This window comes from Melozone crissalis, unplaced genomic scaffold (assembly GCF_028551555.1).
Source record: "Melozone crissalis strain CALT ecotype California unplaced genomic scaffold, PUWL_Pcris_2 ptg000036l_1, whole genome shotgun sequence".
Classification (NCBI taxonomy): domain Eukaryota; kingdom Metazoa; phylum Chordata; class Aves; order Passeriformes; family Passerellidae; genus Melozone; species Melozone crissalis.
Genome location: NW_026535814.1, coordinates 9,008,349 through 9,035,144, shown reverse-complemented (window position 1 = coordinate 9,035,144; position 26,796 = coordinate 9,008,349). Strand labels below are relative to the sequence as shown.

The 26,796-nt window shown below is 38.6% G+C and overlaps 1 protein-coding gene across 1 annotated transcript in view; it reads right to left on the bottom strand.

Annotated features, from left to right (window-relative positions):
* Window positions 1-1,618: 1,618 nt before the first annotated feature.
* The window catches only part of OXCT1 (3-oxoacid CoA-transferase 1), an 85,075-nt gene continuing 59,897 nt past the window's right edge, over window positions 1,619-26,796 (bottom strand). The window contains exons 14-17 of the mRNA XM_054283260.1: window positions 19,610-19,699; window positions 14,834-14,914; window positions 12,728-12,829; window positions 1,619-5,376 (exon numbers count right to left, since the gene is read on the bottom strand). Of these exons, the coding sequence (XP_054139235.1) occupies window positions 5,341-5,376; window positions 12,728-12,829; window positions 14,834-14,914; window positions 19,610-19,699 (309 nt within the window). The 3' untranslated portion in view covers window positions 1,619-5,340. The remainder of the gene's footprint in view (window positions 5,377-12,727; window positions 12,830-14,833; window positions 14,915-19,609; window positions 19,700-26,796) is intronic.

Below are 26,796 nucleotides of genomic sequence, written 5' to 3'. Positions count from 1 at the left end.
AATAATCTATCCAAGACCGACACAAATTAAACAGTTTTTCTCTGGATTACATGCTCAGGGGACAGTTTTAAGAACATGGAAATAAAAGTTCTATTTTTAGATTCTACTGCTCCCACAAATAAGTCATGTTCTGCTTGCTTCTGCAAGCTATTACACCAGTAAAATACAATCAGTAGAAAGTATCATGGGAGGCAGATGGAGAATCCAATCACCTTGAAGGCAAGGATTTCTCCCCTGCCTTTACTTCTTCCAAATGTGTACAAAAACATGTGAACCAGACACAGCAAATTTTCATAATACAAACACAATAGCTACTTTTATCTTTGCTGGAGCCTCAAAACCTGATGTTATGTAAACACCTTGAGAAAAGGAATTCCTTCCCTATCCTGTTGTTCTCTGAAATTCTTTTGTTTAAAGCTGCCAAACACACTGTGGAATGGGTATGTTAAGATCCCTAGTCTCCAGATGCCGATGGCTATGTGCAGAAGGAGGGTTCTGCTCTCAGAAGAATACTGCTGTACAGCAAAGAAATTATGTCCTGGCCAAGCCCCCTCCCAATTCCTGGGATCCCCAGCCTCCTCACTGGTGGGGTGGGATAGGGGCTGAAAAGGCCTTGGCTCTGAGCAATCACTGCTCAGGATAAGGGAGACATCCCTGAGTTACCAACCCTGTGTTCAGCACAAATGCAAAACACAGCCCCATACCAGCTACTGTGAACAAAACTAACTCTACCCAAACCCAAACCAGCACAATAGGCAAAATGGAAGACATACAAGGTACCACAAAACTTCTCAGATACGCCTGTAACTTTCTCCTTTTGTCAGAGGAAAACATAACCTTCCACATTTGTGTGAGTGAATTTCAGAGCTGCAAGATTGCTGTATTATCTCTGGGGGTTTGCCACTTACCTTCTAGCCCCCTTCACAGGGATGCTGGATTTTGACCACGCACATAAATTACTGAAGAGTTTCATTTCAGAGAAAAACATCAGGGTTTTTTTTATGACTCAAAACATTTTTCTTCACATTTATCAACCTGCTTTCTGATGATACCAAAGAGAAAACGATTCTATGACACATTTATGCATGACCTTATGGCAGGTATGGAAGGATGACCCCACTACACACAGACATTTTCATCCCTTTGCAATCATCTACTTTATCATTCAGTAGGTGGTTAATGGAATTTGTCTTCATGTGTCATCTAGTACAATTTTCAGAGTGCAGCCACACGCTAACATCGATGATTAACATTTCAAATATGATCAGTTCTACAGCAGTTTTAATCAAAAGGTAAAAAATCTCTTCTCTAAGGACTACATATGCAGTCCATTATTTAACTTGATTGAAAAACAAGTCATTTTGAAAATGAATGTGATAATTATGTTTGAGATTGACCCAACAGAGACACCAGTGAGAAGAGAGAACATGTAGAATCCAGCTGTTAACTGATTTTTGAGCTTCATTATTTCTGTTTATCAAACCCATCCACATTCAGACAAGACCTTGAGGTTTTGCCATGGGCTGATATGCGATATGCTGGTGTGAACACAAGCTAAACTTTTACTTCTCCCAAAAGCAGAACAGAACACCTCAAAAAATGGTAACAGACAAATTAATAGACAAAACCTGCAATTTTAAACCTTTATTATATTGATTGTTTTTGCACATAGGAAGGACTTTGATGTTTAGTTTGCAGAGTTTACAGCACAGCTATGTTTTCTACATTTTTTTCCTTTTTTCACGGACAAAAAAAAATCAATAAAATATAAAGTGGAGTCCAATGTGATAACATAGTAGAATCATCATCTTCTTCAGGACAAAGAGTAACAACTGTCCTTGTTTGTGACGTGCTGTCAAGCAGGGAATGATTTCAGTCCCAATAAATCTTAATCCCTGCAATGCCAACTATTGCAACTACTGCTCAGAGTATACCTTACCTGTGAACCACACTTGTGCCCACAGAGAGGGAAATACTTAGGAGTGCTTTAATTTTTATTTTGCTTAATAAATGAATTTTAAAAATGGATTCAAAGCTTGTTGCCATTATCTTGTGCGAACTCATGACATTTTCATAACAATACCAATATTTTAATACAATCTTTTGTCCTCAAGATACAAAAATTAATGTGTGACTTACATATCTTGTCTCCTGTTGCTACAGCATCGTTGCTGCATATGGAGAGAGCCTGTTCTCCTTTTATCCCCAATTTTCAGCACCATATGCTTTTGCTCTCTTGCATCAACACTGACACAAATAAGACACAGAACTCAAATGTACAGCACCTATGACAGTCTTCAAGTACTCTTCCACACTCTTGATCAAGTATGATCCCCAAGTTGAAGAGAAACAAATAACCTCTTGCACAGACCTTAGCTTCTTATTCCTCACAACATCCCTGTGAGGTAGGAAGAAAAACATCCCCTTTTCCAGCAACAGGAGACAAGGCAGAGAACACAGCTGGTCATTCCACAAGGCAGTTAGTGGAGAACCAGAAAAGCTGGAAATCAGGAGCTCTTGGGTCCTAATTCTTTGATTCAGAAACCAAGGTGCTAAACTCCCAGACATTAACAGGTCATTAGTCTTTTTATAGCCATGTATAAATGACAACAAGAGCTTCTGTGCGTGTACCAGCAAAGCAAAGTTCTATGGCAGAAGCAGTGTACACTTGATCCTGCCCTCAGACACTTCTCCTGCACTTCATAGATGTGTAAATGTTCACTGGAATTAACTAATCAGTCCTACAACTAATGTAGCATAGGTAATTGCAATAGAGCAACATTTTCATTTATAGATTTCTTTAAGACTCGCCCATCTATTTAAATGTTTGTGTTCTTTGGTCTTTTTGGTTTTGTGGGGTTATTTTCCTCTGGATAAGTTAACAGTAAGTGCCCTCCCCTGTACAATAGTTTTTTATAATTCTTGCTTACCCTAAAACCATCATCCATTTTGGGTACTCTATACAAGAGCTTTGAGTAAGGATGAACAAAACACCTTCAGGGACTACATCCATTCCCTCAGAGTAGCTCTTCAGAAGGCAAAGACAGGCACCTTTTGCTGTGCACACCACCACAAGGGTCAGAACTGTCACTGAATTGTCTTCATGGATTAGGGAAGAGGCCTGTGGGCTGCTCTATTCAAAAGTGAAACTGTTTACAGTGAGCTAAAATAGTCAGGTTTTATTATATACAGATTTTTAATCTTCAAAACCTCTGTGAGCAGAACTTGAGTCTACCTCCACAGAAGAAAAAATGGTCAAACTTAACTCCTGTGGAATGAGTAACACAGGCAATACATCTAAATAGCCTAAACAGAGAAAACGTGAAAATTAACATGCTGTGTTAAGATATCCTGGAGCACTATGATAAATGTAGTTTCAAGTCTTTGATGAAAATTACCTATCAACCAAATCACTTGTATACATTAGTCATGAAATTAGCACAGGTCTTTGTACAACACATTTCTTTCCCACAGGCCCAGCATCAGGTCTTGCCTATAGATTCAGGCTACACAATGGCCTACTACCCACCAGCAGCCATGAATTCAAGTCACAGTTTAGTATCATGGGAATACTTTTGTACTGGCATAATGGTGTTTACAAAGGCATTTTGTTCATTTCTTTCTGGGATGAAGGGTAGTTTGTTATGGTATTGACAAGAGATTATAAAAGAACTGTTTAGGGTAAGTGCAAATATACAATATAATACCTCCAATTGAAGCAGTATTACTGCTGTAAAACCCATGTATGGATCAAGACCAATTTTGTAGCTGTTTCCATGAAAGAGAAGCAATTCATATTTTAGAATGGAAAAACGCTGTACGAAGGCTAGTACAAGAGCTAAATACTGCACAATCTAGCTTGCCCAAGAAATGTGTTACATTCCTTCCATTACACACATTGACTATGATGAATCCCTTATTCACTTAGTATTAGAATGCTTTTCTATGTCATGTGCTAAACATGCTTATTACATGCATGATAGGCATTATATAAACTTCTTGTGTATCTACATTTTGTTTTTCAGTCACTTAATATGCTCCATTCCTGATGTCACACATTATGTCAGGAATTGTTTTAACTGAAGTGTTTTACATGTTCCTATTTATATAAATGACAGAAACCATTATATTGGAGAGAACATTGTATTTTAGTAAATGTTGATTTCCAGTCAATTCATGCTCTGTATAACAAAGACATATTGTACTGATTTGGTATGTGAGATCCAAAGCTGTCATATTATCTGTTTGCAAAAGTAACAAAATATAAAAATGATTTTGTAATTAACAGGGAAAATAAGGCCTTCATCAAAATGACTCTGAGATAATGTCTTTTCATTTTGATTGTCTCAAGATATGATGAAATTGGGTTCCAAACTCTTCAGATTTTTCTGGTGCCTTGAGTGACAAGTGGTGTATATTGCTTTTACCTTAACCATCTGTATTCCCTTCAGAAGACTCATCAAAGTGTCCAAACCTTCTCTTCCCCTGTTTCTCTGTGAGGCACTGGGAAGACAGACCTGACTGCAGAAACTATATTCAGTTGCCTTTGACTGGGAGCAGAGGAGAAGCATTATATCTGGAGAACAAGAGCAGTTCATGGGGGAAATTGTGCAGCTACCAGTTGCCTGCATGAGGACAGACACTTTTTCATCTTCCTCCTTGATACTAGCCCGATTCTAGTTTGTATGACTGAAATATGAAGGGTCACAGTTGGACTTTGGGAGGTGTAGACCTCTCAGTACCAACAGACATACACTGTGGAAACAGCAGATATATTTAGGTCCCAATTATTTCCACTGGTTTAAACAATTTTGTTACAGACTAATGAAAAGGTTCAGGAAAAGGAATGTCCATAGTCCCAATATCTCTCTACAGATACATATATTTGTTATAGACCACTCCAGAAAAGAAAGACCCACACCTTTAGAGGAGAATGGACATGGTAAGTGCTATAGTTCCAGAGCAACAGATATCATCAAACGAAGAGGCAATCATAAGTTTTGCATGTTTTTTTTCTAATTCTGTGTAAAAACACCCTAGCATTTGGCAGAGAGACTACAAGGCATTTTCTTTTCTTTTTTACAACAATCATTAACATTTCACTATAATATGATTCAAAACTTAGAGAATATATTCACCATTCCATTAATGCTGGTAATGTTATGAAAGCAGAATACAATTAAACATATAGTCAAGCCTGAGTTTAACTATCTGGAAACTACTTAGAGAGCCCTTAAAAAAAAAGAAAAAGAAAAAAAAGTAACATTGCAAGACGGTCATCGATTTATTCCATTTGGAAACAAGCCTTCTCGTGAATTTAGCCCAGTCTGTAATTCGCAGTTAAATCTGCCTCATTGGTATTAGTTTTGGTGAAACCTAGCAAAAAGAACGGGAAAAAAACCAACAGAAGTTGTCATACAGGTAAGATCTAGCAGCACAACCCACCATTCACTTCCACCTGTATCTACTATTACCACTGAAGACTCGAGGCACTGTACTTATTTAACCTGCTGTATTTGCAGTATATTAGAGATAAACATCACCACAACTAAATTTTCTGATGCAAGAATACAAGATATGTGTGGTGCTAGTACCCAGACTCTCAGCTTCATTTATTTTGAGATAGGTTATTGTGTAAGAATGCAAGCATATTAAACTTGGGCAGATGAACCTGTACTTGCCCCCTGCAGAGTCTTCTGTGCAGTAATGTCCGTCTTTTGGAAGATGCATGTGAGCAGGGGATATGCAATGAAAGGTACACATACACAATAAACACTCTGCAAATATTGTATATAGATACATTTGATGGGATTGTTTGATGATGATATAATACAATATCAAATTTATATTTCTTATTTTTAAATGTCCTTCTTCCATTCACATTCAATTTTATTTGCTCAATGATTATATAGTTAATTAATTCCAATTTTGCTTTAAAAAAAAAAACTTTCATTTTCCCATTCACAATAACTTTTGTGTAGGGACACATTTATGTACTCCATTATTTTAATTCATTTACTCACAAAATTCAATTAGTGATATTCTAGGATGTACAGCAGGCCAAAAATAAAACACAGTAAGCCTAAACAGGAAGGTAGATGAGGAAAGAAGGTGTAAATAGTAACAATACTTTCTATAGCAGCAGTGGTTAACATTTGCTTGAACTTTCACTCAGGTCTACACAAAACCTCTGAGGAATAGGTCTCCACAGAAGGTCCAAGCCTCTTTAATTATCTCCTGTTCCCAGCCTGATGCCCCAGGATGAAGATCAGAAATAACTCATGTGATCTTACTTTTTCAGGATGAAAAACAGTTCCGTGGATAATCTGGCCCCTAGTTGATAAATGTGCCCCATGGAAGCATCACCTACTGCATCCTCCTGCCTCCTTAACCCATCTTTTTCAGCTAACAGTACTCAAGAAACTAACTCATAAAAGAATAATACATAAGTGCCTTTTCAAGCATTAATGCCTCTTTCTTTTAGAGGTACAGGGATGTATTTTCTGTACCACTTAGATTTCTACGTGATCTTTCCTCCAGCCACCATGTATCATCATTTATAACCTTATGAGACTAGCCACTGAGGAAAACTTAAGTTCATGAAGAATGTGTTTACTGTATCAAATGCTAATGAAATGTTTTCAGTGGATAGCAACAATTCATTGATTTTTTTCAAAGTTGTGTGTGAACTAGGATAATAAATAGATGTAATATGTACAATGCATCAGCATTCCTACATTAGTTCCAGAAATGCTTCAACATTTCAGAGTCCAAGTAACTATGTGCCCCGCTTTATTTGGGCCTACTTGTGCCACAGACAGGGACAGCTCCATTCAAGTAGAGCAAAACACTGGAGGATGAAGATAGAAGCACTAAAATCTGTATTCTGCAAACAACAGCAAAGGCAATTACTGTAGAGATTTCTATTTTTTCTGATGTTGTTGATTTCAGTACCATCAAAACATCAAGTGTTTTGCATTTGATGAGCATATTCCATTAAATGTGGTGTCTGCACATCTGACGCTAACAACTGTCATTTGTGCGCACCACTATCCACTTCAGACAGGTCTGATGTGCCATAATGTCTGCTCAGGATAAGGAAGGTGGCGAGAGCCCAGCACCACTTACAACTGGACCCAAACACAACTTTTGCTCTAACTAAAATGTGATTAAATAAGCAGAAAAATGCCAATGAAACAAAACAGATGGTTTGTGCTTGGAAAACAAGCAATCAAGTCTGAAATGTAGAAAGCATTTCAGGACTCCCTGAGTCCACCAGAGACCTCAACCCAGTATCACTGTGTTCTAGGAGGACAGCATTTAGTAAGGGCTGAAGGGGCTTAATGCAGACCATATTCACAGTGCATAGCTTCAGAATTGCTACTTTCTATGGTACCTCCTAAGCAACACAGTCTTAATATTCTTTCACTTAGAGGAAGAACACCTGATCTTGGAAGTTTCAAATACTTTGCTAATGTTGGACAGGTAGGTGTTCCAGGAGGAGTTTGCCTGTGCAGTCCAGTATGTGGCCCCTCAACTGGTAAGAAGACACATGGGCTCTGGGGCTTGTTGCAGTCCAAGCCTGTTAAATCTCTGATTTCCAATCCCAAAGTACCCTTTTCAGCTACACAAACAGCCCTATGCTTATTTCATTGAATTTCCATGAAGCAAGCACTCCTTCAGGTTCTGATTCTGAATAAGGCTGAATCCTGTTAAGTTCCAAGTTAGTGTTCAAAAATTTAAAACAAGCCCTTAAAAAACAAAAAGCAAAAAAAGAGAAGTGCCTATTTGTTAAATTAATAAAAGTTGCTTATCTCTTATTAACACCTATTTTTCATTTCAGAAAAATGCAAACCACAATTCTAACATCAAATATGTATGTGTATATATATGATACAAAAATCTCTTAATGGTTTTCGCAGCAGCGGTGATTGATCAGGAAAAAAACCCCCACAGCTTCCATGTAATAATCAACTCAATCTTGCAACAGCCTCAAAAGAAAATGTTACTCAAAGGAAAATGTACTTCCACAATATAAAATCTATATCCTGTATCATTTTTAACTCAGTGGTTGAACTTGGACAGACAATTCTTTTTTAAACATACACTAGACATGGCAGATGCTTTTTCTATACACCACGTTAGCTTTGAACATTTTGAAAAAACAAGCTTTAAGATTAAGGGGAAAAAAAAGTTGTGATGGGGATTTGTGATTTATCTGATTATTTTTATAATTAAATACATCTGCAAAAGTATGTTCTGTCATGGTCTCATCAATGGTAAAAGGTAGTACAAGCCCAAATAGATTGCCTGCCAAGGTGGTCTATATGCTAGGCTACAGCAGATCTTATTTAAGCATGCAAGATAAGCCAACATTTTGTCTTCACAGCACAGTAAAATTGAGAGCGAATTGTTTATTTTTTACATGATGCCAGTCTATAATGAAGATTGTTGACTCTAAATCATGTTTCCTTTGACATTTTGTTTTGCAAATGTTCTTTAGGAGATATTTTTCCAAGTAAGCAAGCAGGCTGTGAAATGGAACTGTGTAGTCAGATGTGTCTTGAATATGGCCATATAGACTATGAATTTCTCCTCTCCAAACAGGAGTAGCCTACATGGGCTAAGACAGTTACATATAAAGATATACCCATCTCTTAAAATCTCATTTCTAGTGAACCCAGAGAGACATTTGTTTTAGTTCAGATCATACACGGCATCTACTGAAAAAAAAAAGCTACTAGAAAAAGGGGTCAGCTCCTCATTTTCCCCTGATTAGCTCTGTTTCAAACTAGTAAAATATATGATCCTGCTTTTACTGTGGCAATACAGTATCACTAAAGCTCCTGTTACCAATATAAATAAACCCAAGATGTCTCATTCAGTGAACATAAATAATCACAAGCACAACCGTTACTCTTGCAAGAAAGCCTGAGGCAGAGTTTTGAAATGTGAAAAAAAAAGGACCAAGGAGGCTGCATTCTGAGTAACTGCCAAACACTATCCTCAAATTCCTATTTTCTGAAATTCAAAACTAAGCAAAGAACCTGTAGCTGTTTGCTATATATGTAATTCAGGCTATCAAGGGTCCAGTATTACACAACAGCAACCCAGTCTTGCTGTCAAAGATTTCCAGAGAAGATTTGGTAAGGATTTCAATGACAGCAGGACTGGGACACTGTGACCTGGAAACATTCTTTACAGGATGTGGGGGCAAAAAAGGAAAGAAAGGGCTAGTGCACTTCCATGCCACAGGTTAATAAACAAATAATTGAGGTTCATTCATGCTTTCAATCTGCAGTGCTGTAGAGACTGTGGGCACTTTTGTAAGGAGCCATAAGTAAATCACACCAACACCTACACGTGCTCTGGCAGAGGTACACGCTTTGCAAACAAGCATTGCTTTGCAAGCATTTATGCAAGCTACTGCTTTCAAGGTAAGTACATGTAAATGCATAAACCAAGAACCATCTACATTTTTCATGCCCACAGCTCGTGATTTCATGCATGACTGCAGCAGCCGAACAAAGCAGACTGCTCGAGTTGGCTTTCTGGAGAACCAGGAAATGATGCCTGTGAATTGTCCCTTCCTGACCTTAGAGAGACATCCCAGGGAGCCAGACAGTGAATTGTTCCAATACCTCTCATCAACTCCTAACTTCAGGCTACACTAAAGAGTTTAAGTTTTTATCACTTGTTTGAAACATTTCCAGGAAAGCACCAAGGAACAGTGGGTGGTGTTAGTCTTTTCTTTGGACCTAATTGCCTTGCCCTGTCATAACTGCTCCAAAGCTTAATCTCATGGCCCAACAGTTTAATCTTATCACTTCTTTCTCTGAATTTTTTGCTTGCTTCTGCTTTCACTGCCTTGAGCATACGCAGCTAGCCTTTACTTTGGGAAACACCACTTAATTGAATAGATATCTCTTGGTCATCTCAACCAAAAAAACCCCAGGTCTTTTCAAACAAGCAGGTTTGGAACAAGCAAGGAGTGTTTTCAGTGACTTCTGCAAACAGAAGTCCTTTGCTGTAGTTCACATCTACTTAAATGCTTACTAAAAATTGCACTTTCAAATTCATCATGAAGTTACTCCCCAAATTAAATCCAAAAGAACAAAGCAAAGTGACTGACTGTGATAGATAAAAACATATAAAGATCATTTTTATATTTTACTTCGGGATGCTAGCTGCTTGACAGACCAGGCCAAGAAAAAGAAGTCCTGGCATTATCAAAGTTTTAAAAAATTGATAATTTTTTACTAGAGCAAAGTCAGAAGCTGATTGAATCATTTCATTTCCACACAGAACTGCTGTATATGTGTCCTGGGGTGACGTTATGATGCTTGTATCCCCATCCATATGTTCTGTGCCTTTAAGACTGTCTCTGAAGGCTGAAAGTTTTGTTTGGGTTTCTCTTATCAAGGACACAGAGACGGGCAGTACGTAGGACTGCTTTTGCTTTTTGCTTTTGGCTTTCTGCTTTGCTCTCTCTCTCTGTCTGCTGTCTCTACTGCTTGCTTTTGCTTCTGCTTATTAGCTAGTTCTAGCCCAACAGTCCAAATTCCTTCCTGGACTGTTTCTCCTTTCCTTTTTCTTTGACCATCTCGAAGCTGCTCCGGACTGGGACCTGGGAGCACTGAGGGTTTGCACCGTTTGGCCTGCAGCAGCTGCCCCAGCGCCGGAGGGACTGAGAACAGAGTGACCACCCCCAAAAGAGACTTTCTGATTTTGTCACCTTTTTCAGAGTGCTGTCATCCGGTATTGTTCAATTTGTGCACTGGGGAGTGCTGTGCCTGTCAAATAAACAGGTTCTTTCCACTTCTCTCTGAGGAATTCCTCCCAAACCAGTTGGGGGCAGGGGCCATGTGGGTTTGCTTTCTAGAGGGGCCCTCCTTTGCAGATTCTCTACCAAATCTGCCCTAAACCAGGACAAAATCTGGCCAACGTGATGGCGAGAGAGAGTGGAAAAAACCGTGTTTTGACTGCATTTTGGTTGCTTTTACTCTGTGTTTGTTTAAATCAGCTAATTGCCATGTTTTTTGAATTCATAATGTCTATTGGGGTGAAGGTTTGCATGCAGGTTTTTTGAGATTTTAATACCTCTACGGTCCCTAGGTTTATTTTCTTATCTAGAAATAGCTTTAGTATTGTCCCTAATACGTAGTTTTTACATCAGAGGGGCAGTGATCAGAATAGCTATCCTGCTGGGCTTGGTGGCAATGATTTGCAAGAAGTTTATAAACATGATAGGGTCTGCTCCAGGTATGAATGCTTCATGGCTATGGTTATGCAACCAGTGTGTCAGAGAAGGAGCAGCAGGGAATGAGGTTTTTCAGCCTCTGCTTTCCTTCTTCTCCTATGAATCGGCTGCATCACTAGTGAAGGATGTTCAGTTTCCCCTCAATGTTAAAGAAACCATCTTTCTGGTATTCAATCTGCTAACCTTCCTCTATACAGCCAGGTTGCTTCCACTTTAAATTAAGAAATAATAATGACTTCCCTAAAATATGACATGGAAAGCTAGTAACCTAGCATCGTTATGTTCAACAAAGTGATTCTGTAGCACCCTCCTGCACTCTGCAGTTGCCGGCTACGAGTCTTTAATCCAGCATCTTTTTCTCAGATAATTAAAGGTATTTTCAGCAGTTAACAGACCTTTATTTAAAATATCTAAGGAGAAACACACACAATCATATTTAGTTATCAGAAATACTCTCTTATGAACACAGGAAATAAATGAAATTTCACAGGTTCATTGCTCAGGAAGTTTCCTTACTACCAAGAATATGCTCAAAGTCTTAATAAAAAACCCTCGCACATAGTAAATGCTCTGCAGTCTATCAATTAGGCGCCATGCCATGCAATGAAACTCTGCAAACAGGAGTATTTTGCTTCATTACTAAATACTCCTGAACTGTTTTTAAAGCACAATTTTTACACGGTCATACTTGCTGCCCCTGCCAAAGGAGGGCTGAATTTCCCCAAAAGACTTCACAACACAGAAAAAAGACGCTGTATTTTGAAAATTTGAAATGCTGACATAGGCACAGGCCAAGAAGAAACTATATTATCAACCACACATGCATTCAGTTACACTCTAGAGTGCTACAGTTTTCCATTAATTATGTAGTTTTGTGTTTTCATTAAGTAAGACTTAAGAATGAATGTGAATGTCAAAAGGCAGGGGTTTTCTGGATTAATGCAGAGCATAAGTTCAATTTGTATAAGTCAGTCTTAGAGCAGTTCATTGATTGGCACTACTAAAACAGAAGGAAAAATGGTAGCCACTCCTGTCAAGAAGACTCACAACTCCACCTAAAGATAGCATGGAAAGTCAGCTACAGAGAGTTAGGTAAACTAGCTTATACAGTGAAAAAATAAATATTTATCCATCTTTTAGAAATGAATCAATTCCCATCTTCAAAGCATAGAAAATTCCTTTCCACTCGTCTTTTTACTCTGATTTAAACTTTATCTAACTTTTTAAACTTTACTCTAATTTAACTTTATTTCTCCATCTCTCCTGCTTTTCCTAGCTTCTGATGCTTCCAACATCATCACACTATATTAGCTTCAAATAATCTTTCATTGTAAATCCCACACGTAATCTATTCAGTCCTCACATATAAAGAAGAAACTTACTTCAACTACAAGCCTTCATGTGATAAGTATTTGTGGAGAATATTTGTTCTGACTCCAAACTGTACCGGTTTGTAAAATTACTTACTGCGAAGTCACAGCCAGTGCTTTTCTTGATATCATCTACTGTCAGTCCTTCCCAGATTTCTATGAGGGTCAATCCCTTCTTCTTGTCCACATCAAACACTGCCTATTAAGTTTGAAAAGCACATAATTTTTTAATTATTATTATTATTAAAAGAGAAAATGAGGATGTAAATGGAGTAACACTGAACTAAATGGTGTGCTGAAGTAGATAGCATTCCTTCAGTAACATAAGATGTTACTTTTCACTTTCATAACTGACTAATACAGGTTCTGCTACATTTATTTGTACTGAGAAAGAGAATCTAGAATGTGTTAGAATATCTAGAATCTAGTATGTATTATTTTTGTGAGGAAAAAGTGCAACTGTTCATCGCTTCAGGAAATGTGGACCATGCCTGCTGCTCCAATCTGAGAATGGGAGGTTCAAAGGAAAGGGCTGAGATGTTCTTTGCTGTAAGAATATGTCCACCAAGACACCACAAAAGAAACAGGGAAGAGAATGTTTTCCCATTGTTTTATTTAATTTCATGGCCAGTAGAGAGATCATCTTTGGCTGACTATAAGTTTCTCCAACCGCTACTGCATGTGCTAGAATTTTTAGAAGCTAACAATGAAAGAAAAGATGCCCTGCAGTATTTTTAAAAGAAAGTCTGAGAGGAAGAGGCTGAAGCAGCAAAGGCTGTTCTGTCTGATGTCTTTATAAGATATGCACTCCACCTCTGAGACTTACAAGTGCATCAAATAAAAATACCTGTAAAACAATGTGCACTTTAATAGTGCCTACCAGAGGGACATGCACAGGTTGCAATCTAGTTGCCAGGGAAACCATAAGGTCTAAAGTAATTTTCCTTAAAAATAAAAGTTTAGTAGCAAATGACCAGCAAAGCTTCAACTTGAAATGAAAGTGAAGTCGTGAGCTTGTCACAGAAGTGTCCTGAAGCCTAGTGGTCCTTTGGGCACATGAAACTGCTTTTCATGGGACTGGAAAAAGACAGCTTCTTTAAGTCCTAAAAGAAACGCAGGGCATAAGGAACATTCCAGGATGCTAGTGTGGAAACAGAATTTGCAACACTATCCAAATGCTGTTGCACATTTATATAATTTCCTAATAAAGCCACAAGATCTGGTAATTGATAAATATTAGAGACATTTCTACTTGTTTATTTTCTATTAGTCCTTTTCCCCTCTCATTTTCTTTGTACGTTACATTTGTACATGGCCAGTTGGTAGAAGAATAACTTTAAAAAAAGAAAACTTCCATATTTTAATAAATTTTCCTTTACTTCGTGAGGAAAAATCCTTTAGATGTAGCAATATCCCACCATGAGAAAGCAAATTCTTCATCAGCACCTTTGATGCATTGTACTTGACATGACAGATGGCTCACAGAGGGACTACTCCAAGTCCTTAAAAATGTAAACACCAAAAATAAAAGGAGTATGATTACAGCTAAAACCTTAAGTCACTTATCCTTTGCTGAAAAGATCCACTAATGTACTTTGAGCAGCAGCAGTATGAGATGCTCATATGTACTTCCACTTATACTTTCCAAAATAAATTGCTTCACAAATGGAATCAAGTAAGGACAAAAGAACTAAAGCTCTGCTACAGCCACAGGTTTCTCTCAAACAGTATGCAGTATACATGAAAGAAGTTGCAAATTGTCCAACCTATGTGTGCTCCGCTGGAAAAAAAAACAAACCAACAAACAAAACAAAAGGACAAAAACAAACTAAACAAAAACCTAACAAAAGCAAACAACAATGCACCTTTGCCTCCCAAGCTGTGATTACAGCTGTATTAGAAAACTGGCACGTCACAGCAAATTTTCAGAAATACTTTGGGGGAAAACAAGGAGATGAACACTTTTCATGCCCATCATATGTGGCATCTTTGTTCTGAAGGCATCTTACGGTACAGTTCAGTATGCCAGATGTCAAAACTTTAAAAGGAAAAATATGAGCCCCAAGACCTCTGTATCGGAACCCCAAGGCCATCTTTTCACTTAGGTGGCAACAGATACAGAATATATTCTTCAGTTTTGCTAAGCTTTGCTATTGTTACTAGGGATACAGGAGGAAATTTTAAACAAGGAGTCAAGCTTTACCTTTTCTGTAATGATGCGGTCAACACATTGCTTCCCAGTAAGTGGTAAACTGCATTTTTCCAGGATTTTATGGACATTTCCCTGTGTTTAACAACACACATATATCAGTTTTTTAAAAAACTCAAATATGTTCATGAAAATCACAGCTGTCACCATTCAGTGCTATTTAAATAATCAATGTGCTCAGAACACTCTTCAAATTCACTTCAATGGCTGACTAGTAAGAATCTTACTGTACCACTGAGTGGACTCCTGAGTTTAGAAGTCCTGCACACTGCTGCTTAATAATCTGCCCTTGCTGCTAAAATGAGATATATGGAACAAGAGATATATGGAACTTCATTGATGTGAGGACAAAAATTGGGGAACAACACTATGGGCAACATATCTCCCTGTCTTATCCTTTATCACAAATGGTATGTGCAGGATCAGCCACACACAGAGGAACTTCAGATCCCCAGAGTTCAAGTGAAGAGTCATGCTGTCAAAACAGTAAATCCAGTTTATTTATCCATATTGTCTCTGGGAAAGTCCTTGGGGTTTTTTCCATTCTTCTTCTTCATTTAAAAAAAAATAGTTAAAAAAATGTCTCTTGATCATACTAAGTTAATGTAGGCTGCAAGAGCCATGAATGGATACAAGGCAGATGGATCATTACTTTTCTGGTCAGTATTTGAAAGTGCTTTTCAGAAGTAGCATTAAGTGCACACTTCTCTTATTACCCCATGCTTTTAACCTTTTGTCTAATTATCAATTTTCAGTTACGCATTTCAAAAGTCTCAGAGAATAACATGTCTCATTTAACCATTTAGAATAATCAGTTTACCTTAAGGCTTAATTAGGGGCCATCTCACAGCCAGTTTGACTCCTGGGTGATAACACAATGAGCAATCCATGTGCTTTTGAATTTATCTATCTTTCTCTGTGAGGAACTGTTTCTTCATTCCAGTTACTTTCAATTGATCTACTTTTATATCCTGTCCATCTTGGGAATGTCCTTGTGGAATGTGCCTAAGAGCCAAGATGAATCTGTGCTATTTGTAATATCTTCATCAATATATCAGATACACTTTTCAGCCATGTGAAATGAAGTGTCTCTTTGTGGTACCTAACTGAGATTGAAAGGCATGGACTTATGGAGGTGACAGCCTGAATGGCTCCTGTGGCCCTGAGAACTGATACATTTGAGTTTCTTAACACTTGAACTGAACATTGTTGTATCACCAGCTAGCCTAAAAGATGAAATGTATTTCCTGATCTTTTCAAAGGTTAGACTCAGTGATCTTGGGGACCTTTTTCAACCTAAATGATTCTGTGACTTTTGGAATACATCCATCAGGGCACTGTAAGAAGAGCAAATTAAATGGAACTGCATGATTTTTACCATCTGAATTTATTTAGATTTATTCAGGATTTGTTCAGATAAAGGAAAAGACTATTGTGTAGATACATAAAGCCTTAGGTGTTCCAGTCTGCTTTAAATAAAAAAATTCTGTTGAAGAACAAAAATGTCCTTAGTCTTCCACAACACGTTAAAATCAGAACTTTTCACAGAAAGGAATTTTCAATTCAGTGTTCTACATTTCAGTCATGCCCAAATCAAGTGCTTAAAACCAGTCTCCAATCTGTTTTTCTCAACAGTGTAGGCAACTCATTTCACAACATGGAACAATTACCAGGCCCTACATTACTGTGTTTTGCAAAACATGTCAATGATGGTATGGGGGTAAGGACTTGACTTCTAATTCTCTCAGGCAGCATTTAGCAAATTAGACATAAATGCATAGGGACTGTTTTGGCATTAACTAACAAGATTATATTATATTACTCTTTTCTCCATGGCTATGAAAGAAGAGGTAATTTAGAAAAAAATGCATTAAGGAAAACTAATGAATTTAGGCCCATTTGCCAAGTGTCTCTCAGTGGCCTAAGCATATAGAGCAAAAACTGAAATATCCTTCTGCAAATATGCCCTCTTGGTTCCTGATAATGGTGTAATGCACAGATTTTCTGAGGCAGAGACTATTTCCAGGCAGTGGTATTTAATTGCCATTGATGAACTCAACCTCATAAAATAGTTTAATCCTTTCTATATAGACTTAATTCCTTGAGATTTTTGCATCATTCTGCTATCATCCACAACTTTATTAGCTGGCTGTGGAAAGTGTTTCTTCTTGTTTAAACTAATTCCAGTCAGTTACCCCTACATTGTTTATGAGGCAGTGGCAATTCTGCATCCACCTACTCCATTCCTTCATCATTTTGTGTACTTGTCTGTTACCCTTCCTCAACAGCAGTTCTTAAACTGATGATTCTTCCACAATGCTTACTTCATGTTGTCTCATCTATCTTCTGTACATTTTGGTTTTCATCACATGTAATTTAAAATGTAATTAACTTGGGACTGAGCATATTTGTTTTTATTTGTAACATACTTCATATCAGAGTTTTAAAAGAGCAAAATTCCTTGAGTATTTATTTGAGTGGTTAAACAGTTACTAGTTCCACCATCATAATTTAATGTAAATTATATTCTGCCTGTGCTGCAAGGGCTCAGCCTATTTCTATGTTTAAAAACTGCAACATGTCTACTGAAAGGAAAAGGGCTATTGAACTCTTTAAAAACTTACTTTAATGTTTAACAAGTCATCACTATTATCTAAAGAAAACAAACAACTAAACTTGGAAAGGATTAGAAGGTCCTTCACAGGATCATAAATCAGACAAAACTAGCACAAGAACCACCTCTTGCAGCACCTCTTGCACATGTCCAGTGAAGGCACTGCCCATAACCCATATCTTCCACCATATTTCCATTCATCAAATCTTGACTGCTGTTGATTTACAGGAAATTTTAATGTCTGATGGTACATTGGAGAAAAAAATTACAGAAACGTCCCTTTACTAAAGAGCTAGCAGACACAAGAGACTGTCTCAGTACTTGCAAACTGTTCTTTCACTCAGTAGCAGACCGGGCTTTGAGCAGGATGAAGGATTGCTCCTCTGATGCAGACATTCACATGTAGTAAGTCTGATAAAATACTGGGTGTAAAGAATTGAAAAGCCATGTGTAGAAAATCAGCTCTGGAAGATGGAGATTTCTGACTTTCAGAACTGGCTTCATGGGTGCTATATTTATTTGACTATTAAAAAAAAAAGGGAAAAAAAAAGGAAGAACACCTGAAAACTCTAACAGCAGTTTTGATCTCTAAACACTAGATTTCTATAGGACACAATCCTCACACTTGAGCAAGCAAGAAGCATCAATATGAAGACCCCAGAAAGAGGCTAGGTAATAGGAAAAAGTGCCATTTTAAAATAAGAATAAAATAAAAATATTGCATGTTGTTAATTTGGCAGTGCCTTTGCACAAAAGGCGAAGAAATGATTTATGAAAATCTGTAACTGCAGAAGTGCAAACCAGGCACACCATGCACAAAAGTGGACAAAGTAGGTATACATACACAAAATAAATAATTCTATGCCTGACCTGCTCATAACAGTGAACCTATCTCTGTTTTCCTTCTTTTCCTGTTTCAGTACTCCCACAGACAAAACAAAAACAACCCAGCAAACAATTTCTAAACACTGTTTTGGAAAAATATTTTAGCAATAGTACTTTTAGGAGAAAAACAGGTTTGATTATATTGAGCGTGGATTCTAAGCCTTGACTAAATTCCACAGTAAGTACACATTTAGCATAAATATTTATTCAGATCACATTAATACCTAAAGTGTGTGTCTGAGCAAATGGATAACTCTCTATGTTTCTATAGTTTTTGGGAGGCTGTGTGATAGTGATGCAAGCCATGAAGATGAATTCATTTATATTTTCATTTACTCATATATGCATATGAACATGACAACTATCAGGTTAAACTCAGCCCTGTTACTCAAAATGTGCTCCTTGAGAATACAGTTTAGTACAAATTGTGAAATTACAATATTTTTCAATATATATTTGTGTTTATTTTTAAGTGAAAATTATTTTTTAAAATCTCATTTAAAAAATACAAAACAGTTCATACATTTACTCTCATATTTGCATATTTACTACAGTTTACCATGCAAATTCTGACAAGAGATATTACTTTGGAAAATACAAAATTAATTCTTGTTGCAGACATATAATAACCTTGAAATAATAGAAACACAATAATTAAAAAAAAAAAGTAAATATTTTTCTCCTTCAGTATATTTTTCTCCTGTGTTAGAAGTTTCAAATGAAAAGTTTCCTATGGTCTTTTGGGGGGGACTTCTATCTATTGCATATACCTATATCAATGCCCTCACAAAGAAGTCTCTAGATTAACCTCTTACAAATGATGTAAGGTAGCCTGCATCTCATCATGCCAAAAAAATATATTCTATTAAGCTGTCAGCACCAATTTGACTGGCAACTTCAAAAGTAAATATCTTTCCATCATAACCATGGGAAATCTCATTTTTCAAACTACTCTGAGGTAAAGAGTAGAGTAGCAGCTACTATAGCTTTGGCAATGGCTATCCCCTTTAAATTTGCATGAAGTAGCTAAAAAAAAAGTGTGCAGCTTTTAAACTTGAAGTTAATATTTCTTTTTTTCTCCCATGGTGAATGATTCACTTACTAGAGGAAAGGACCCATATTAACCCAGCCTCCAGTTGCATCACCATAATAACAGCAAAACTGTCAAATCCTCCCAAAGTAGCAGAATGGATATGTCCTTTTTCTCCTGTTTATTTTTTTTGTCTTTTGTGCAGCACAAAACACTGATTTAGAAAGTGCCAGAGCCTTACCTTGGCTGAGTGTTCCATGGTGACAACCACTTTGGTCTGCGCACTGGATACCAGGTCCATTGCACCCCCCATTCCTTTCACCATCTTACCCTAAAATGAAATTTTTAATGGAAATGTAATATTATATGTTGGTTTTGGCTTTTTTTTTAAGATAATATTGTGCCTGCAAGTGACAGCACAAGACAGTCAACATTTCCTGCATTGAAAGCCCACCTATTTCACAACCACAGTATTCAACACCAACAGAGGGAAATGAGCTGTCTCATTCTTGGCTCTGTTTGATGCAGATAGGAGAAGAGTGATGAGCAGAATAAGGAGAGCTACTGTCATGGCTCTTTCCATGGGGTGTAACCAAAATCTGAGTAGTTATCATTGGCTTAGTGAAAGCACTGACACTGAGAAGCAATGAATTTAGTTCCAATGGTTTTGTCCCATGAAAGCAAAGAGTTCATCTATCTGTTGATGGAAATGCTACTGCTTCCTCAAAAGAAATCTCTACTTATGAAATGCAGCAACAAGAACATCTGAACACTGCATATCCACCTCACAGTTTAGAAAGTCTCTTGCCATTTCAGAAACCCATGAAACCCATGCTTTCTATCACTATATCAGCAGAAACCAATTGGGTTTGGTCTATTCCAGATGTCTGTAGAGGTCATTTCAGAGTATGGGTAAATACATAAATGTGGCTTAGTATTCACTTCTGTTTGTCCCTCAAAACATGGAATGCTTTTAGCCTCTGGACTCATTCTTCTCTTAAAGTGGGACACAATTGCACATGTTATCCCAGCAGGTGTCTTGTGGTGTGGTGTTCAGCTATCTCTATTTTTACTTCCTGTAATGCTATGGCATTCAATCCTGCCTACTTCCATTACCTTAAACTGGATGCATCTGATCTTGGAAGGTAAAGAGGTCCAGACCTGACACACTACTGACAGGAGATGATCAGAAGTACAAAGCTCTGTGAGTATGAGCAGAGCAATCACTTTTGAACAAGCTCTAGACCCCAATAACTAAAGATAACAACAACCTCACATGCCAACCCAGAGCTGCCAAGGAGGAAAGAAAGGGGACTGCAAGAGGGGCTAGTAGGAAACATGACGTAAGGAGGGCAACAAGGATGGTGAAGGGCCTTGAGGGGAAGCCATATGAGGAATGGCTGAGATCAGGTCAGCCTGGAGAATAGGAGGGGACACCACATGGCACTTACAACTGTCTTTATAGAGGAAGAGGAGGAGCAGGCACTGATCTCTTCTCTGTGGTGACCTGTGACAGCACGTGAGGGAATGGCCTGAAGCTGTGTCAGGGGAGGATTAGGTTGGAGATCAGAAAAAGGCTTTCCACCTAGAGAGCAGTTTTCACCCAGGGCACTGGAGCAGACTCCCAAGGAAGTGGTCACAGCACCAAGCCTGGCAGGACTGAAGAAGTGTTTGGGCAATGCTCTCAGGCACATGGTGTGACTCCTGGGGATGGTGCTGTGCAGGGCCAGGAGTTGGACTTTGATGATCTTCGTGGATTCTTTCGAACTCATAATACTCTTATTCTGTGATTCTGTCAATTTTACAGATGAAAATTAATTAATTTCTGCCTCAAATGGTTTGCATTTGCTTTTGAGTGGTTAGATGGACAGTAATATAACATTTACTGTTACAGATATAAAACCTAAAAGTTTATGATTAAATGCCTGGAAAACTTCCTAGTGCAAAGCTCCTCTCTTGTGCTTCCTTTTATCAGCTATGTGATCCAACACCTTACAAGTATCAGCACCTAAGGTCCATGATAAAAAACATATGGAAGAGACTTGTCTCAATAAACTCCCAGGCCAGCTACTTGTTAGTCTCTAGATCATTATGGTCTCTTATGTAATGAAGGCAGTTGTATTGGTTTGGCACGGCCTGGTTTTTGGTAGCAGGGAGTCCACAAAGACGGTTCCTTGTGAGAAGCTGCTGGAAGTTTCCACCATGTCCAGCAGAGCCAAGCCCTGATGGCTCTGAAGCTGGCCAAAACTGGGCCAATGGGAGAGGTTGGTAACACCTCTATGATTACATATTTAAGAAGAAAATCAAAACAAAGTCATAAGGTTTCAGCTTCTAGTCAGAGAAGAGAAGGAGGTAAGAACACATGAGGGAAACAACTTGGAAAAGACCAAGGTCTTTGAAGAAGGAGGAGGTGCCAAGATTCCTCTGCAGGCCGTGATGAGACCATGGCAAAGCAACTGTGCCTCTGCAGCCTGTTGGGATCCACAAGGGACACAGAGATCCACCTCCAGCCCATGGGGATCCGTAAGGGATGCAGAGATCCACCCCCAGCCCATGGGGATCCATAAGGGACGCAGAGATCCACCCTCAGCCCACAGGGATCCATAAGGGATGCAGAGATCCATGCACAGCCCATGGGGATCTGTGGAGGATTCAGAGATCCACCCCTAGCACTTGGGGGGGTGCCCATGCAGGAGCAGGTGGATGCCTGGAGGAGGCTGTGATCCAATGGGAGATCCAGTGGAGAGAAAGGCTGGAGCAGTCTGTCCTTGGAGGACAGCACCCCCTGGAAGTGTGACTCACGCCACAGCAGTTTTGGGAGGAGTTTCTGCCCATGGGAGGGACTCACAGTGCAGCAGGTGTGGTTTGGCAGCTGTTCGTGGGAGTGAGCCCACACCGGAGAAGTTCACAGAGAACTGTTCGCATGGGAGGGACTCCATGGCCTCACAGTGGAAGGATTCCTCTCCCGGAGCAGAGGAAGGAAGTCTTGGTGATGAATTGACCAAAATTCCCCTGCCCTGTATCCCTGGCAGTGCGAAGGAGGAAGGGGCTAGGGGAAAAGGTGTTTTAAGGGTTTATTTTGCTTCTCGTTATCCTCCCCTGATTCTGTTAGTAATAAATTTCACTTTGCAACTAAAGTTGAGCCTGTTTTGTCCTTGAAATATTTCTCCCAGTCCTTGTTTCACTCATGAAGCCTGTGATCATTTTTTTCCCTTTTCCCTCCTTTGCCTAGCTGCAGCAGGGGAAGGTGAACAAGCAGCTCTTGTGGGTGCCTGGTGCTGGGCCAGTGTCAAACCACAACAGCAGTATTTACACACACACACACACACACACACACACAAATATTCCCATTTCCCTGCTGGGGAATAGTGAAGAACAAATCCCATCTCCCTAAACCTATAAACAAGCCCTTTGGCACTGTTTAGTCAGACTAATATATTTGTCACTATTATCACTGCTACTAAATAGTTCTTTGCAAATAGAAATCTGGAAAGGATTTATCTCTGTCCTTAACTTCCTGACACTGTTCAGATCATTTTCCATCCTGCCTGGAAAAACACAGCTCTCACAGAGACTGGAGTGACCTCCAACCTGCCTGCCAGAAACTCCATGACAAGATAATGCAGGATATTTGAAGATTACATATTATCTCCACAGTAACTCAGAATATGCTTGCATTGAGGATCAGGCTATCAATACATCTATCCTGACAATGCCATTAGCTCATTTTCCAGGCCTTTTCGTTCTATTAACTACAAAAGGCCTACAGTGACAAGTAAATTCCTGAGGAACTAAGTGCTGATGAAGGTCAACAACAAATGTACTGCTGAAAAAACCGTCATACAGAACTGAGAGAAGAGACATTATCCCTTTGTGTGTGAAGAAAGAGGAAAATGCAAGCTGAAGAGAAGGACTTCAGGATTTTAAATTGCTTCATCTGCTCCTCCTCTTTAGGAAAGCATATTCACCACTACAGGGTGGTGCCTAGTAAAGCAAATCGATTCAGCATTCAGCATTAAATGCAACTAACCAAGTAATCACATGCTTTTATTCTGAGGAAGATCCAAAGCAGAAGAGACTTACATTGCTCTCAGTGCACCTACCAAACCATCTGTCCTACATTACAGTCTGTCTTCAAGAACTGCTGAAACCAGGATGGGCATTGTTTTTTTCCTTATCTCCTGTTAATGGGGCCATCAATGCCTTTCTGCATGACTCAGAGATAACTCCCTCTGGGAGACATTTCTGTTTAGTGGACCCACCACATGACTCACAGAATGATATCAGCCCATTGTGAGATGCTCTGCCCAGGGGGGAGGAGCGAAGCATCCCCCCCTGGATATAATCTGGGGTTTGGGACACAACAAGCAGTCTTTCCACTGGATTTTCAGAGGAAGACTATATCCTTCTACAGGATCACTGCTCCAGCAGAACCACATTTGCCACTCCAGGAGGACTGCAGCCACCAATCCAACTGGACTGGTAAAACACCCTGACCAAGAGAGTGTCAGGTTGTATTCTGACTCTATCAGTAGTTTTTCTTTTGTATTATTGCATGTATTTTGGTTTTGGTTTCTCTTCCTTTTCCTAATAAATTGTATTTCTGACTTGGAGCCTCTCACTGGTTTTGCTTTCAAACCAGAACACTACCATAATTTGCATTTTCCCCCATTTCTCCCCCACCACACTGGAAAAGGGGATAGCCACATGCTAAATTTGAATTAAAATATACAAGGCTAACAAGTGGTTCCAAAAAGACACTTCACTCATTTTTACCCTATCCTGCTCCCTCAATTAATTTATTTAAGATTATTTTTGTTAGTTTTTAATTACAATGGTGTTGCTAGCTTAAGAAACCATTCAGAAGGAAAGAATGCTGTCATAGAGCACTGGTAATGTGAAGCACTTTTATAAAACCCATTTCATCAGACAGAGCTTGAAGTAACAATAAAAGATTTTTGCATTAGCCATGCACTTCTGAGAGGTCCAGTGTTGGCAGTTATTTATACAGAGAGTTGGGTAGAGAACAGACACAAGCTGACAATTTCCTTGCAACTTCTCTGTTACAATACAAGTTGGGAATTCTCCTTTTCCCATTGTGCTTTCATCAGCAGTTTCCTCTAAGTCTCAGTCCAAATAATACTAGAGTGCAAGACATGGAAATTTTGGACCTGATACTTTGGGTTTTAATTGACATCATCGGTTGACCTGCCTTCTTTGCGTAGACCTACATAAACGTACACAGTATTAGTGAAATTTCTTATAATGACTAATACTGAAAAATGAACTGTTTTGTTTTTGTGGTAATGGAGCATCTTTAAGAAAAAGAGAGAAAGGTATGTATTTTCTCATCTATCGCATTTACATCTGAACATTATTTGAGTGGTCAAAATACAACATGAAAGAGTCTGAGGAATTAATTTAGCCTAATAGTAATTCCTAAACAGGTACCTTTGTGTTTGTTTGGTCACCTATGCCACCCAAGACAACCTGGCATTCCAGTGGAAACTTGTGAGTACTCCAATGTGGGCCAGACAATGAAGATATTTTTCAAGAGAATGTGAAATTTTGCCTGAATGGTATTTCAATCAAGTTAGAACGGTGCTACAACAAGCAGGAAACAATTAATAAGAAAATTCAAGCAGATAAACAGCTGAAGAAGAGCTAGATGAGAAAAAAAGAGAAAAATTCAGGAGCCTTCCAATACTCTTAAGGTCTTGAATCCACACTGGTGCCTTAAAACCTTCCTCTGCATTCCTGGGGGAAGGACTTTTCTTCTGTAACTGAATTTTATAACTGCTCCCAACATTATATGAAAATATACACTTGAACTATTTGCTTAAGTTAAAATAATGTGATCTTTTGAGATAAACAGGTATTGCATCAACAGTACAGCAGAGCAGATGCTAATGATGAGTTCAAGAAACAATGAAAACTTGTTAAATGCCTCTTGAATAATTCCATTCAAAACTGAACATCAAAGCACAGGCAAGGTAAAAATGTACCCTTGCTAGGAAAGGAATCAAGCCACTTCCCTCGTAAGAGTCCTTGCCCATGTTTCCAACTGACCTAATACTGTATTAACAAATAACATTCAGTCTGAAATTTCTCTTTCCTTCCGTTAGATAAAAGAGTACACATACCTTACACTATGCTCCAAGTGAGTGAAACTGCTGTTTCAGGAAGTCTTACAGAAGATAACAAGTGCTTCTAGTTTAAACTGCAAGCTTCCCATTTAACCTCAATTTTCAGGCATCCCCCTGAAGACTGAACAAGATGCATAGGAGGAGAGAGCAAAGATGTCAGCATTGTCTCTCCTGGCCACAGACACAGACGAGGTGTCAGATATTAAAGGAAAAAAGCTATGGAAGGTGTCCTTATCAAAGGAAATTATTGTATCATGCCAGGGACAGACACTAAAATTCAGAGCAACTGGAACAGTACAAGATTCACAGAGAAAAGCAAAAGCTAAGGTAGTGTAGTGGCTACATGGTACTGCCATCACAACCATCAACTGTGGTAATGATGCAGTCAAAAGGATAAAGTGAAGGCCCCTTCAAAGATCTCTGCTCTGCCCCTCTCTGCAGTACTGCTAACACACATCAGTCACACAGGTCTCCCTGTCTGCACCGACACTGCCAGCACTGATGCGTCGGCATCAAACAGCACAGCACAGCAAAGGAGGTCATCAGATCCATACCTAACAATCTCATCAGTTGTGGGGTTACACTTGGTTGGTTTGGGAAAGCACATATTATCTCAAAATTTTGTTTTAGGAAAAAAAACCACAAAACAATCAGAAGGTAATATTAAAAAAATACAGACGCATAAATCTACTCTAGCTTCATAAAAATGTAGATGTCTCCTTTGCCCCTTGGTAACAGTCCTGTCCTGTATTTAATGGACAAGTATATTTGTAGTTGATTCTAAAATGAAAGTCACAACTCTTCCAGATCTCACTTTCCATTTTTCCAGTGAAAAAGACTGGATGAAGATTGTATGAAAAAAAGATGGATAAAGCTCAAGCATTCTGAACTATATTTCCTTGTTCTATTTTACACTGATTTTATGTCCTTACATATGTCCCTCTTACAGAATTATTGTAATTATACTGTCAACTAGGACAGCTAGATTAGATCTTACTCTGAGGAAAAAAAAAAAACAGTGGGAAGTCATTAACAGGATTTTCATTCAGAAGAGTGGGTAATGCAACAACACAACAAGTTGATACTGGCAGAATACAACAAAACAAAGCACACTCTACATGCACAACAGGGTAAATGTATTTTTTAAAAGATACTAAAAAAACCCTAGTTGTATGGTTTTGCCATACAAGAAATAGACTGGTTTTGAAGAATGTTAATCAGGTATCTCCTGGCACACACATATACACATAGTGAAAATTAAACTCAAAAAGTAAGTCCAATT